This window comes from Cetorhinus maximus, unplaced genomic scaffold (assembly GCF_964194155.1).
Source record: "Cetorhinus maximus unplaced genomic scaffold, sCetMax3.hap1.1 HAP1_SCAFFOLD_182, whole genome shotgun sequence".
Classification (NCBI taxonomy): domain Eukaryota; kingdom Metazoa; phylum Chordata; class Chondrichthyes; order Lamniformes; family Cetorhinidae; genus Cetorhinus; species Cetorhinus maximus.
Window position 1 is genome coordinate 729,936 of NW_027596163.1, and position 15,863 is coordinate 745,798.

General features: G+C 44.7%; 1 protein-coding gene across 2 annotated transcripts in view; it reads left to right on the top strand.

The window, feature by feature from the left end:
• LOC144672973 (rab GTPase-activating protein 1-like) overlaps window positions 1-15,863 on the top strand; it is a 442,218-nt gene that overhangs the window by 422,427 nt on the left and 3,928 nt on the right. For both annotated transcript variants that reach the window (XM_078534975.1, XM_078534976.1), the window contains exon 20: window positions 15,364-15,456. In XM_078534975.1, coding sequence (XP_078391101.1) covers window positions 15,364-15,456 — 93 coding nt within the window. The remainder of the gene's footprint in view (window positions 1-15,363; window positions 15,457-15,863) is intronic.

Genomic DNA, 15,863 nt, shown 5'->3' on the forward strand with positions numbered 1-15,863 from the left:
TGCCACAAGTTTGCAGCTGCCTCCTTAATCTCATGAGTGTAGTGGTGCTAGCTGCTTCTAAAAGACGTCCAAGCTCATGTATTGAGGAGCGTGCTCGCACCTTGCAATGTCTAGTTGTACAGTAGAGCAGCGTAGTCTAGGGGTGTAACAAACTGCTGATCCAAACTGGATATTGTGTCATTCACATATTGCCATCTCCAGCCTTTGTGAAAGTGGACTGAAATGCTTAAGTATTTTAAAGGCTTTGGCAATGTGTCTCCTTTTAGCAATATTTAAGATCTATACTACCAAGTGCCTGTACGTCAAAGGTGCTAGATAAATGCAAATTGTTGTTGAGATGAAACAAGATATAGATTGTCAACAGAAAATGCTGGAAAAGCTCAGCAGGCCTGACAGCATCTGTGGAGTGAGAAACAGAGTTAATGTTTTGAGTCCGTATGACTCTTCTTCAGAGCGGACTCATACGGACTCGAAGCATTAACTGTTTCTCTCTCCACAGATGCTGCTGAGCTTTTCCAGTATTTTCTGTTTTTATTTCATATTTCCAGCATCTGCAGTATTTTGCTTTTATATAAATTGTCAAGCTGCTTTATTTTATAAACAGGACATTGAGCAGAGTAACAGGTTATAATTAAATCGTGCCTACTTAATCTAACTTCACTCCTCCTAATATGAAATGTTTGCAGCCCCTTTTGTGGGTTGACTGACTTGATTTTGGCATTATCCTCCTTTCTCCATAGCTTCAAACAGCAAAAACACTGACTTCCTATATTATAACTCCAGGCCCGGGGGCTGTCCCTCACAGGTCATCATTCCAAACCTGGCAGTGCGTCATTGTCCTTTTTATTCCTGTGTTGGTGAGCAGCGGGATGGTTTGGGACTCGAGACTTCCCTCCCCATTCGATGATTCTGCTGTAATCCTTGCCTTCTTAGAGTGTTGGTTTGAAGTGATTATCTGCTAGTCTCATTGCTTGCATCAGAGGGTCCTCTAAGTTAATTTCCGGGGTGACAGGACTGTCCTATGGTGAGAGATTGAGTAGAATGGGCCAATACTCCCGAGTTCAGAAGAATGAAAGGTGATCTTATTGAAACCTATCAGATTGTCGGAGGGCTTGAGAGGGTAGATGCTGTGAGGCCATTTCCCCTAGCTGGAGAATAGAACTAGGATTCATAATCTCAGAATCAGAGGACTAAGGACTCAAGATCAGAGGTCAGCCATTTAGGACTGAGATGAGGAGAAATTTCTTCACTTAAAGTTGTGAATTCTCTGCACCAGTTGTGGAATATATTAAAGGCTGATATTGATCAATCCCCGTAGACTTCAAAAATCTAAGGATAGTCCGGAGAATACAGTTGATCAAAGATCAGCCTTAATTGTATTGAATGGCGGAGCAGGCTCGAGTATGCCCTACTGCTATTTCCTATTTTCTTATGATGGATGGGCCCAGAGCCATTCTCCAACAGCTGGGATGAGACAATAACTCCTCATTCTATCAGTTTGCAATAGATAGTGAATTGTGAAATTCCACATACTGGTTCATTCAGATTTAATGCACATCTTCCATCGCCCTGACTTTTTTTTAAAAAACCGTTGCAAATTGAAAACACTTAAATATGATTGGTGGAAAGTTCAAGGATCTGGAAAGGTTTACCAAGGAGTAGGATGTAATTGAGGAAAAAAAGAGGGCTCAAGGATGGATCGTTGGGTAACTGCGGAGATGAGGGGAAGAGGAGCCGTTACTGGAGATACTCTGGCCTTGGTGGGTTAAGTGAGAACAGAACCCAGTGAGGGCAGTCTCGGGGAGCTGAGCAATGAGAGGATGGTGTGGCCAACTGCATCGATGGCTGCAGAGAGAAAGAGGAAGAATCATGTTCAGTATTGATTAAGGCTGTCTCGTTGCTGTGAAAATCTAATTGAAAGGGATACAAACCACAGACACTGGCCTAGATCAAGGGCTTTGGATAGCCTTAATATTCCTGCCGCCTCATCAATCTATTGTTTCTGCCTACAAACTGTGCTGTTAGCAGAGCGATGTCAGCTGTGCCTCTGCCCCCTGTCCACTTGCCTCTGAGACAGAAGGTCGTGGGTCCACTGCTGAAACCTAAGTGCATAATTCAGGCTGACACTCTAGTGTGGGCAGTGCTGCAGTGTCAGATGTGATGTCTTTCAAATGAGAGAGACAGCCTGCCCCCTCAAGTGGGTGTAAAAGATCTCACTGCACTACTCAAAGAAGAGCTGGGGCGTTCTCCCTGGAGTCCTGGCCAATATTTATCCCTCAACAACATTTCTAAAAAAGATTATTTCCTAAAATAAAATATCGCCTAAAATAGGTCATTGTCGTATTGCTGCTTGTGGGAGCTTGCTGTGTGCAAATCGGTTGCTACATTCCCCATATTATAACAGTGACTACACTTCAAAAGTACTTCATTAACTCTGAAGTATTTTGGGACATCATGTGAATGTGAAGCATACTATATAAATGCAAGTTTATTTGTTCTTATGTGTTGTGATGAGAGAGGGAACGGATGCAGCATCTGAGCAGAGATATATTCTTTATACTTGCACCCATTCCTCTATATGACTGAGATGGAATATACTGTGGTCAAGTGTAGTGATGAATTTAAGTTGACGAGTTGTTAAAGTTTTGTAACCGACTCCCTGTGATGAGTTGCTGAGTCATGCAGACCAGGATCTGTGTTTAATGAATCCTAGTCAGTAAGGTTGCTATGATAAGCTTCAGTGCTCTTGGGTTAAAGAGCAGAAAATCTGCTCAATGTTTGTGACTCTTAACGTACCTCATGCAGCCCCTTCTTAGACAGGTTCTGTGTGTGCATGTGTACGTGCCTTGTACGTGGGTTCTGGGCGGTTTGAAGCAAGGCTAGGCCAGGCATTCTCTGAAGGGATGCATTTAGGGAGGTCAAACAGTTACAGGGATTACACAATAAACGGGAATATACTAAGAGGGGTAGATGAAGTGAGAGATCTTGGCGTACAAGTCCACAGGTCCCTGAAGGCAGCAGTTCAAGTAAACAAGGTTGTAAAGAAGGCATATGGAATGCTCTCCTTCATTGGCAGAGACGTAGAATATAAAAGTTAAGATATAATGTTGGAATTGTATAAAACACTGGTGAGGCCACAACTGGAGTATTGTGTGCAGTTCTGGTCACCACATTACAGGAAGGATGTAATAGCTCTGGAGAGAGTGCAGAGGAGGTTTACAAGAATGTTGCCAGGGTTAGAAAAGTGTAGCTACGAGGAGAGATTGGATAGGTTGGGGTTATTTTCCCTGGAACAAAGAAGGCTGAGAGGTGACTTGATTGAAGTGTACAAAATTATGAGGGGAATAGATAGAGTGGACAGGATAAAACTGTTTCCCTTGGTGGAGAATTCTAGAACCAGGGGACGTAGATTCAAGATAAGTGGCAGAAGATGTAGAAGAGTAGTGGGTGTCTGGAATTCGCTGCCCAAGTTGGTGGTAGAGGCAGAAACTTTGAACTCTTTTAAAAGGTACCTGGATCTGCACCTTAAGTGCTATAAGCTGCAGGGCTATGGGCCGGGTGCAGGAAGGTGGGATTAGAAAGGGCACCTGGGTGTCCTCGGGCTGCCATGGACAAGATGGGCCAAATGGCCTCCTTCTGCGCTGTGGCTTTTCTATGGTTCTATGGTTCACAAATTATTGATGGCTTGGGCAGAGTAGTGGAGGGTAGCAGTGCCTGAGGCAGACGTGCCGGGGGTTGAGGGTGGGGGGGGTGGGGTGCATCTGAGGCAGTGCCAGACTAAGATGCGGAGGGGTGTCTGGAGCAATAGTAGAAGGAAGTGGGGAGAGGTACGTGGAGCAGTGGCAGAGAGAGATGGGATGGCTAGGTCAGGGGGATGGGTCCCAGGGCAGTGGGGAGCACCTGGGACAGTGGGGAAGGGGTGCCCCAGCCAGTGGGGGAGTGGTGCCCAGGGAGTGGCTGAGGTGGGGTCAGCGCCTGGACGATGGCAGGAGGGGCAGCGTCTTGGACAGTGGCTGAAGTGGGGAGGGGAAGGGCGCCTGGGCAGTGGCAGTTAAAAAGCACTATACAGATGCAAATTGGTGTTGAATTCCACCTAAGTGACTATGAGTCTAACTGGAGAAGATAGACTGGCCATTTCACCATGGTAGGTGTTGCAGTTGTGTATGTTCCTTTTCTCCCTGAAGTGCTCTTGCTGACACGTTGCATCGAGGCTCACTTGGTAACGGACAGGAAGCTGCTGATTTATTCCCCCCTCATGTCCACAGCTGACATTAGTTCATTTAACACCAAGGAGGGATAGAAGCAAGAAGGTGAGCCTGAAAGTCTGAAACCTAGTTATTCAATGCTGCAAATACCCAGCCAGAACGTCATCCAAAGCCGATGTATTGTTGAGATGGAGTATCACAGCCTCTGCTCTGAATAGCTCAGTGCTGAGCCTTTAATCAGTGATTTAACTTCCCTCGGTTAGTATGTTTCTTTATCTCTGCATCTGAATATGTGAAATGACTTACATTGAGCAGCTTCTTGAATCATCTTAATTGGTGCTCTGTTTCAGGCCAGGTGCTGGGAAAGAGAATATTGTGGTCAGCTCTGAGGCTTTGGGTTTGACATTTAGAGTATTACAAACACAAAGGGAAACATGATCCATCTCGAAGAACTAATTCCCTAAATCCCTGTTGGATTTGAATGTGAGTGCCGGTGTTTATGTGATTGCAGTGTCACAGCTTTTGGGTTCAACTGTGTGTACATGCAGGCTCCTGTGTTTTTCAGTTAGGGGCTTGGTGAAAAGCAGACACCATGTTAAATCAATAAGATTAGGTGAGACATTAGTGGTAATGGCACTGAGCGACAGGCTGAATATTCCCTGTCAGTTATCTGGGAGAAAAGAGATATTGAAAGAAAGACAGACATTTATATTGTGCATTTCAGGATGACCCAAAGGGATCTACGGCCAATGAAAAGTGTCATCACTTTGTTTTCTAAGCAAACACGAGAGCCAACTTGCACAAAGTAAGGTCCCACAAACAGCAATGCGATGATGATCAGATAAAGCTTTATCCCAGTGCTAGCTCCCGACTAAGAACTCTGCGTGAAGCTGCAATGGGACAGAAATGACCATATTTTCCAAGACAAAGTGATATCTTCACTGATTTCCTCCCTCAACTGCCTGTACTAACCAGCTTCTCAACCCTGGTGATTTCAATTTTCATCTCTGGGGGTAAAAAAGAGAGACATTTTGCTGGAGGAGCCAGTGGGATGGGGGTTGATGGGCCCAGGTAAAGGACTGTGCCCATCACATCATTCTACATGTAAAATTCTTGAATTACAGCCTGCCTCCTTGGCCCTTTCAACACAAGTCCCTCAGAGCCCACACTGCCCCCGGCCACTCCTTGCTGCTCCCCGACACGCACAGGCTTACAAACGTGCACACCTACACGCACCCCACCCTTCCCTGAACAGACGCTCTCCCAGCGCTGGGGGTCGTGGAGCTCACAGGCAATGAGAATGGGCAGACCTTGAGGGGCCATTGCTGTCCTACTCCATGGAGCTTGCAGCAGAGAGCAACTCTTTTCACACAGGAGCCCGGGCTCGAAAGCCAATTGTAGTATCTAGCCCGTCCTCCACAGGTAATATCTCCCATGCCCCGCCCACCCCAGGTGAGCTCCATTGTGTGTCCCCTCCATCCGAGGTGTGCTTCACTGTCCACCCTTCTGCCCCCAGGTGAGCTTCATTGTACCCACCCTCCCCAGGTGTGTTCCACTGTCACCCCTCCCTCAGTTGGGCTCCACTGTTTCCCCCCCCCCCTCCCCAGTTGGGCTCCACTGTTTCCCCCCCCTCCCCAGTTGGTCTCCACTGTTTCCCCCCCCTCCCCAGTTGGTCTCCACTGTTTCCCCCCCTCCCCAGGTGGGCTCCGCTGTCCCCCCTTCCCCGGTGGGCTCTGCTGAAGCTGCACCTTCGGTCTTGCACATTCAAGGAGGTGGCAGTACATTCTTCCTATTTCATACAGCATCATGTTTGAAACTAACCCCAGTGACCTGGTTGCCGTGACTGACTGATTAATCTTCTGTGGTTAAGGACATTTTCCCACAAACATTTCAGGGCGGAGCTAATTTAAAGATAAGGAAACAAGCAGCTCATGTTGGGTCATCCACAATCAAGGTTTCATGTCTACCATATTCCTGTTGTGTTGATCAGAAGCAATTTCAGTTCATTAGCTGTTTTCTTTCTGGGAATTATCCATAGCCCACTCATTAATTGAAAGGTAAAGCTGCTGACTTTAAATATTCTTGTAAACGCAGCTATTGTTACAGCAGAATATTACAGACTAAAACTCCAAGATACAAAGGTCACAGAATGGGTTTTTTTTTTCAGAAACAAGTTACTTGTGTGTGTTTTGTTTTCAATAGTTAGGTAACAAAGCCAAGCGCTGCCAGAAGCTAGAGCAATGACTGGAACTGCCTAACATGTTTGAATGCATGGCCATTGGGTGCAAACAAGCTCGCCCCTTTAATCAGAGATCAGCCCTATTTGCCTAGCTCCTTATCATATCCCTCAATCTTATCTCTCTTAATGTTGACCATGACTTAGTTGGCAGCACCCTGTGTCAGAAGGCTGTGGGTTTGAGTCCCACAGTAGGAACATTTGCACGAAATCTAGGTTGACACACCCAGTGCAGTTCTGAGGGAGTGCTGCACTTTTGGAGGGGCTGGTTTTCAGATGAGCCACTGAATCAGCTTTCTCCAACCTTTTAGCACGCGGGGCCACATTTCAATTTTTTTTTCCTCACTCGGGCTAATGAGCAAATTTCAGAAAGTCGAGGTTTGGTACAACATTAAACAGAATTTCAAAAAAAAAGTTAGGTATGAAGAAAAGAAACAACTTGCTGAGTTTTTAAAAAAAAAAGCAGATACAATAAATTGATCATTTTAAAAAAAGAGTAATTAATAAAGATGACCATTAGAGCGAGAATGTGTGCATGTGTCTGGCTCACTACCAGTCTCAGAGTGCCCAGACACCCTCAGCCCAACATACCAGCTCCTCACCTCTCACACACACACTCATTCACTCCCTTGCTCACACATACACGCTCACTCACTCTCTCACATGCCAATCTCACTCACTGTCCCTCTCTCAAACACACACACACAAACACACACACACACACACACATACACACACGCAATGCTTTGTAGATTAAAACATTAAAGAGAGGTTTGGGACAGCTGTGAAAGTACCAAGACTTTTTCACCCGGCCTGTCTAACACTCCAGCTATCCCAGGTGTAGTCATTTGGAGTTCAAAGTGCATGTGTAGTGGTGCTGAGTATATTGTAAATAAACTTAATTTTTCCACCCAAGAAGTGTCTGCAGGTCAACTCAATCACTAATATTACAACCCGGCCACCCTGCAACAAACTGGCGATGAGGATAAAACAGGATTGAACAGAAGAAATCAAGTTAAGAAGAAATCAAGTTAAAAAGAAAGCGGCACTGTACCTCGCCTAGTGATTGTAAGCAGCTAGCTCCATTAGAATTGAAGAAGTTATCCTCTCTCAAAATGCCACAATTTGGGAGAATTGACCGTTTTGAACCAGCCACAGACGATTGGTGTCAATACATAGAAACGCCTCACATTTTTTCAAGCGAACAAGATTATGGAGGAAGAGAAGAAGCGAGCGATCCTCTTGAGTACTTGTGGCAGCAATACCTACAGCTTGATTCAAACTTTGACACCGAGTGCCTCAGGTTCGAAAATTTTTAATGAACTGGTGGACTTCGTGAAGGGTCACATTCAACCCAAGCCCTCAGTCACGATGCAGAGGTTCAGGTTTAATTCATCAAATAGAGCCCCGGGTGAGGTAATTGCATGCTACGTGGCAAATTTGAAGCAGCTAACGGAGTGTTGTGAGTTCGGTATGACTCTGAACGGCATGCTCAGAGATCGTTTAGCGTGTGGTGTGAAAGAGGACTCCAGTCAGAAAAGATTATTGTCCAAAGTGAATCTGGATTTCAAGAAGGCGCTAAGGATATCGCTGGCCATGAAAAGTGCAGGAAGAGAATCAAAAGTAATACAGGGTGCACAAAATGGTGCCATCCTCCACATTGAGCAGGAAACCTCAGCCGAAAGAGCAAGACTCTGCCGAGAAGCGGGAAACAGCCCCTGCTAGCCAAAGAATAAAGAAAAATAACTTAGCAGCAAAATCGAAGAATAATTCTAATAGAGGTGGAAATAAGCACCAGTTTTAGCAATTGGCAGTTTAAAAAATCGAATGCTACTATTGTCGTAAGAATGGACATATGATGAGACAGTGCAAGTAAAGATTCAAACAGGCTTGTAAACAAAAGAAGAAACCCAATGAAATCTACAATGTAGAAGAGCCTGAAACAACAAATTCAGACATTTACTCATTGTTTAATCTGAAAGTTGGAAAGTCAGAACCAATATTTGTCACAGTGAAAGTAAATGGCAGACCTGTTAGAATGGAAGTGGACACGGGAGCTTCCACCACAGTAATTAGGGAACAGACCTTCAGATATCTGAATAATGGTGAACATCAATTAAGTTTAGAAGAAACTGCCGCCAAACTAAAAACATACGCGGGTGAAGACATCCAAGTAAAAGGCATAAGCAGAGTAACTATCCATTATTATGGAAGCCAATCGGCAAATCTGCCCTTGATGGTGGTAGCAAGTGAAGGGCCAAGCCTCCTTGGGCGAAATTGATTAAAGGAGATTAAGTTAGAATGGGCTGAAATTTTCCAGTTGAGAGCATATGGGCTACAAGAGCTGCTTAGAAAGTACACCACCGTCTTCAAGGATGAACTGGGGAAATTTCACAGCCTGCAGGCCAAGATTCATGTGAATCCAGAAGCAACCCCTCGCTTCATGAAGGTGAGATCAGTGCCACACGCCCTTCAAGAGAAAGTCGACATTGAACTGAACAGACTAGAGAAACTGGGCATTAAAGAACCTATTCAGTTCTCAGAATAGGCAGCACCCATAGCCCCCATTCTTAAACCCGAACAAAGGGTCTGAATTTGTGGAGACTACAAACTGACGGCTAATAAAGTAGCTAAGCTAGACAGGCACCCCATTCCAAAAATCAAAAACCTGTATGCCAAGCTGGTAGGAGGGATACCGTACACAAAGCTTGACATGAGTCATGCTTATCAACAACTAGAGTTGGATAATGTCTCCCGGGAATTTGCCACAATTAATACCCACAGAGGGTTGTACCAATATACATGATTGCCTTTTGATGTCTGCTCAGCTTGTGCCATCTTTCAGAGAACAATGGAAAGCTTACTGCAGGGACTGCCCCTGGTTGTAGTCTATTAGACAATGTATTGGTGACAGGATTCACAGAAAATGAGCATTTGGCAAACTTAGAAGTCTTAAAACATTTCTTGCAAGCTGGAGTGTGTTTAAAAAAAAAAAGTGCACGTTCCAAGCGAGGGAGGTAATCTGTTTGGGTCACAGGACCTCCACCCGGTTGAGGAGAAAGTGAGAGCCATAAGAGAGACACCTGCGCGAAAGAACGCCTCAGAACCCAAATCGTTCCTAGGAACGATCAACTATTATGGGCGGTTCTTACCCAATTTGTCAACAGTGCTGGACCCCCCTGCATTCTCCACTCAAAAAGAACCAACAATGGTGTTGGGAGGCGCCCCAGAAAGAAACTTTCATAAAGGTGAAGCAATTGTTGCACTTGTCCAATCTATTAGTGCATTATGACCAGACGAAAGAATTGGTGTTGACATGTGACACATCTCCCTATGGAGTGGGAGTAATGCTCTCTCATCGGATGGACAATGGCACAGAACGGCCAATAAGTTGCGTATCAAGAACGCTCACGACAGCGGAAAGGGGATACTCACAGATAGAAAAAGAGACCTGTCCATCATCTTTGGTGTCAAGAAATGTCACCAGTACATACACGGCTGCCATTTTACAATCATTTCAGACCACAAGCCATTGCTAGATTTGTCTAGTGAGGACAAGGCTATACCACCCATAGCCTCAGCAAGAATACAATGAAGGGCCTTAATTCTGGCAGCATACAAATGCACTTTTGTACATAGGCCTGGCAATCAAATCACAAATGCTGATGCCCTTAGTCTTTTGCCTTAACAAAAACATAATGAACACGTCCCAGTTCCACAGGAACATGTTTTACTGTTAAATTTCTTAGATTCCTCACCAGTATGTGCTTGACAGATCAGAGACTGGACAAGTCGGTACCCAATCCTATCTCGGGTATGAGAACCAGTGCTACATGGTTGGTCACAGGAGCCTGTATCTAACGAAATGAAACCGTACTTCAACACAAGACATGAAATAACCAGCCAGGATGGCATCTTATTGTGGGGAGCACGAGTGATAGTTCCTCCAAAGGGGAGGGAGCCACTTTCAACTACACAGTGCCCATCCAGGAATTTCCCGAATGAAGACCATAGCACGCAGCTATCTATGGTGGCCTGAGACGGATGGCGAAATAGCAAGTTTAGTAAAGCACTGTGTGCAATGTCAGCAACTGCAAACGTTGCCTGTGACAGCTCCATTACACCCATGGGAGTGACCAGGTAGACCCTGGATGCAGTTACACGTTGACTATGTGGGACATTTCCTGGAAACAATGTTTCTGCTCATTGTTGTCGCCCATTCAAAATGGTTGGGCGTATATGAAGTGAAGTCACCAATGTTGGCCACTACAATTGAGAAACGACGTCAGAGTTCTGCCACTCATGGACTACCAGAAGTAGTCATTTCTGATAACGGCATGGCATTTATGAGTGCTGCGTTTCAACAGTTTATCAGATTCAACAGTATCGCTCGTGAAAACTGCACCGTGCCACCCTTCCTCAAACGAACTGGCCGAAAGGGCAGTTCAAACGTTCAAGACAGGCATGAAAACATTAACTGCGGATTCCTTGGCAACCAAGCTAGCACGCTTTCTTTTTCATTATAGGACCATCCCTCATACAACAATCTGCAAAGTTGATGTTGAAACACTGTCTCAGGACAAGATTGAGTTTAATAATGCTGAATTTAGAGGGGAAGGTGGAAAGGAGTCAGGGAAGCCAGAAAACCAGACACGACTGGCATAGTCGCGAGGGGAAATTTACCGTGGGAGAGCCAGTGTACATGAAAACCCTCAGGGATGGACCAAAGTTGTTCCCGGGTGAAATAAGTGACTGGACATCTATCTTACCAGGTGGAGATGGAAGACCGGATCATCCGTAAACGTGTGGACCATTTAAGGAAGAGAGAGACAAATCACCAAGATTTGGTTTCACCAGTGACCATGACCGGGTCAGAGTTTCCTGTTGAGGATACTCAACCCAGGACTGACATGTCTGATATTCCTGTAAGAGTTGAGGATACAGAACTGCAAGTGCCCACTGAAGCACCTGATGTTCAGGCAATGATGGAAAAGGAGGTTCCTGACAAAGAATCTGAAGTTGTAGAGCTGCGATGTTCCACACATGCCGGGAAACCACCGGAAAGACTGGACTTGTAAATTCCTTACCCAGTGTAAATATTATGTTGTCTTTAAAATATGTACTAGAAATATAATATGTATAGCCGAGTTAAAGGCAGAGGAATGTAGTGGTTATGGTGATATTTAGTACGCAATGTACCTTTTAAGAATAATACTTGTTCAGCAAGATCACATGATCTGTAATAACCAGTAAGAGAGTAGTGAGGGCTACCTCAGCAGTCAGTGTAGTGATAGAGTTGGAATTGAAAGCAGATGGGTAGTTGCTGCTGAGTATATTGTTAATAAACTTAATGCTTCCACTTAAGAAGTGCCTGCAGATCAACTCTATCACTAATAGTACAACTCGGCCACCCTACAACACCAGGCCTCATTTCTGCAACTATCACTCCGCCATCTTGACTCCTGTAGCCCATTAGGGGACTTTGCCTTCTCCACCCCCCCCACCCACCTCCACCAGGCAGTTTCTCTTTCCCTCCTCTCCCTAGAGCCTCTCTTTCTCCCCACCTACTCCTAGCAGACTCACCGCCGCCAGTGTTCTGGCCTTGGGCTGAATGAAGCTACTGACCTTCACACAGCTCACTGCTCCTCCAATCAGACTGTTTCCCTCCCTTACTAGTGAGCCTCTAGCAGCAGCAAACACGCGGGAGAAACAGCCTGTGACTGGAGGGGCAGCTCCATGCAGTATCCTTCACTTCACCTTGCTGCATTTTGAATGCTGGCTCCACGGGCTGGATAGAGAAGCATGGCAGGCAGGATTGCGGCCCACAAAAGATCCAACATTGGAAAGGGCAGGGGAGTTCTCCTCAGTGTCCTGACTATTTATCTCTCAATCGGTATCATTAAAATCAGATTATTTGGCCATTACCACATTGCAGTTTGTGGGATCTTGCTGTGCACAATTTGCCTCTTGTGCTTCCTGCATTATAACAGTGAGTACATTTCAAAAAGTACTTCATTATTGCAAAGTGCTTTAAAGCCATCCAGTGGCCATAAAAAGCACCGTCATCCCATTCACAGTCTGTGTATTAGACTTATACTGACAGCTTCCCAGGTAATTTACCCCACAGTTCTATCATACTACAAAGAATTTCCAGCTGACGTATCCCTCGTGCCATAATTTTGAAATCAAAAACGGAAAGCACCAGAAATGCTCAGCAACTCAGTCTGCCTGTTACAAGGAGCTGATAGTTAACATGTCAAGAGCCCAACCCAAAGGAGTGAATTACACTCGTGGAGTTGAATGGCTTGTGGAGTGCTTAAGCGAAAAGCAGGAGATGGTTAAAAAGCTGAAGTGATATTTCTCGTGAGACAATAGGAGGCTCAATAAGAGGAATTCAAGGCATTTACAATACACAAGGGAGCATTTGAATGGCTGAGGCTGTGAGGTAGGAGCCCTGGGAGGGAAAGAAAAGCATGTGAGGACCACCCATTAACTGTTTTGGGAGGAGGGTGTAGAGGAATATTGGTCAAAAGGTTGGGGTCCTCTGTTGGAATGCTTGAAGTGCTAGCTAACCTCTTCTTTCCACAGATAGACTGATCTGCTGAGTGCTTCCAAAGCTTTGTTTGTCTTCTAGATTTCCTGCATCTGCCATTTCATGCTTTTTGTTTTTCATTTTTATCTAGCATTCTCTGGTGTTTGGACCGCTTACCTCCATCACTCTTATCAGTTTTCTTAATATTCTTCAAAATTTCTGAGACCAAACAAAATCTTTTCTCAGCTAAAGAGAACAATCCCAACTTCCTAAACCTTTCCTCGCAATCTAAATCCCTGGGTCCTGATTGACTTCATCCTAGGGTCTTCAAAGAAGTGGCTGGTGAAATAATTGATGTGTTGGTTTTAATTTTCCAAAATCCTCAAGAGTCAGGGAAGGCTCTGTTAGATTGGAAATAGTAATTCCTTCATTCAAAAAGGGAAGGCAAAAAAAAAAAAGCAGGAATCTCCAGGCTAGTTAGCTTAACATCTGTTGCAGGGAAAATGTTAAAAGCTGCTGTTAAAGATGTTATAACAGGGCACTTAGAAAAGTTTAAGGCAATCAGGCAGAGTCAATATCCTTTTGTAAAAGGGAAATCATGTTTAACCAGTTGATTGGAGTTCTTTGAAGGAGTCACATGCTGTAGATAAAGGGGAACCAGTGGATGTACTGTACTTAGATTTCCAGAAGGCATTTGATAATGTGCCACATCATAGGTTATTGCAGAAAATAAAAGCTCATGGTGTAGGGGGTAACATGTTGGCATAGATAAAAGATTGGCTGCCTAACAGGAAGCAGAGAGTTGGCATAAATGGGCCTTTTTCTGGTTAGCAGGATGTGACGAATGGTGTGCCACAGGGATCAGTTCTGCGGCCTCAACTTTTTACACTTTATATAAATGATTTGGATGAAGGGACAGAAGGTATGGTTGACAAATTTGCTGACGACACAAAGATAGGTAAAGAAGTAAGTTGTAAAGAGGACATGAGGCTACAAAATGACATAGATAGGTTTAAGTGAGTGGGTAAAGATCTGGCAAATGGAGTATAATGTGAGCAAGTGTGAAATTGTCCATTTTGGCAGGAAGAATAAAAGAGGAGCATATTATCTAAATGATGAGAGATTGCAGATCTCTGGGGTTCAGAGAGATCTGGGTGTCCTGAATCACAAAAGGCAGGTATGCAGGTACAGCGAGAAATTAAGAAAGCTAATAGAGTGTTATTATTTATTGCAAGGGGAATCGAACACAAAAGAAGGGAGGTAATACTTCAGATAGACAGGACACTGGTGAAACCACACCTGGAATACCGTGTACAGGATTTGTCTCCTTATTTATGGAAGAATGTCAATGCATTAGAAGCAGTTCAGAGAAGGTTTACCAGACTAATACCAGGAATGGGTGGGTTGTCTTATGAGGAAAGGCTGGACAGGTTAGGCTTGTATCCACTGGAATTTAGAAGAGTAAGAGGCAACTTAATTGAAGCCTTTAAGATCCTGAGGGGTCTTCACAGAAAGGATGTAGAGAGGATGTTTCCTGTTGTGGGAGAATCTAGAACTAGGGGTCATGGTTTAAAAATAAGGGGTTACTCATTTAACGCAGAGAAAATTTTTTTCTCTGAGGGTTGTGAGCCTTTGGAACTTCCTTCTTCAAAAGGCAGTGGGCAGTGGAAACAAGGTCTTTGAATATTTTTAAGGCAGAGCTAGATAAGTTATTGATTAACAAGGGGGTGAAAGGTTAACAGGGCTAGGCAGGAATGTGGGGTTGAGGTTACAATCAGAGCAGCCATGATCTTATTGAATGGCAGAGCAGGCTCGAGGGGCCGAATGGTCAACTCCTGTTCCATGTTCATATGTTCACTTGACTATGGAAGATTAAAGGGCAAACTATTTGAGATGTTTAAGATTACTGAAAGAGTTGCTAAGGTAGATAGAAACTATTTTCTTTAGTAGGGGAAGGTTCAGAACAACCTTAAATTAAAGCTAGGCTGTTCAGGGGTGTTCTGCCAGGGGAGTAGTAAGGGTTACAGAACCAAGGTTGGTAGATGGAGTTAAGATATGGAGCAGCGTGATCTAATTGTACATTGGAACATGTTTGAGGGGCTGAATGGCCTGTACCTGTTCCAATTTTTGTTTTACTGCTAATAACACAGCTGTCTCCCCTCACTGTGAGTTAGAGGGCTTCCTCACCCCGTCTCTCTATTTTCATCACCAATGGCCTGCCTAACTATACGTAAAGCTTTGATGGGTGGGACTGACCGATTTGGGCTATCAGCATCCTGCAGCAACAGTGACTCCAACAGGCTGAGCTTGACATAGACATTCTCCAGACGTGGAGACATCGAGAGTTGTACAGTTTCCACTAACACCCATTTCTCATTCAATCTCTCTAGGTGCCAACAAAAAAGCTGAAAAAATATGAGAAGGAGTACCAAACAATGAGAGAGCAGCAAGCACAGCAGGAAGATCCAATCGACAGATATAAGGTAGGGGAAGAATCCTGTCAGAGTGAGGCTTCACAAAGCTGTCTTGTAAAGATAATGGTGCTGCCAGTGTACTGGTGTGAGGGGGTTGGAATCACAGATGCCGGTGACTGTAATGACCAAGTTTATATGCCTGAAGTCTGTAATACAGGTCATACTCTGCTCTCAGTCCAATGTCTGTGAGGTTGTGGGAAAGGAGCTGTGTGGGACATACTGAAGGGCATAGTGCTGGTCTGTCATATCTCATGCTGCCCTCTGAGCTAGGCAGATCCTGCAGCCCAAAAACAAGCAGAGGGAAAACAAATAGCTCAGGACTAGTTTCAGTCACCTGAAAGAGATCGGAGAGGAATTCCCCACATTTTTTTTACCCCCTCAAATTGAGTTTTTCACCTTTTCCAGGAGATCAGATG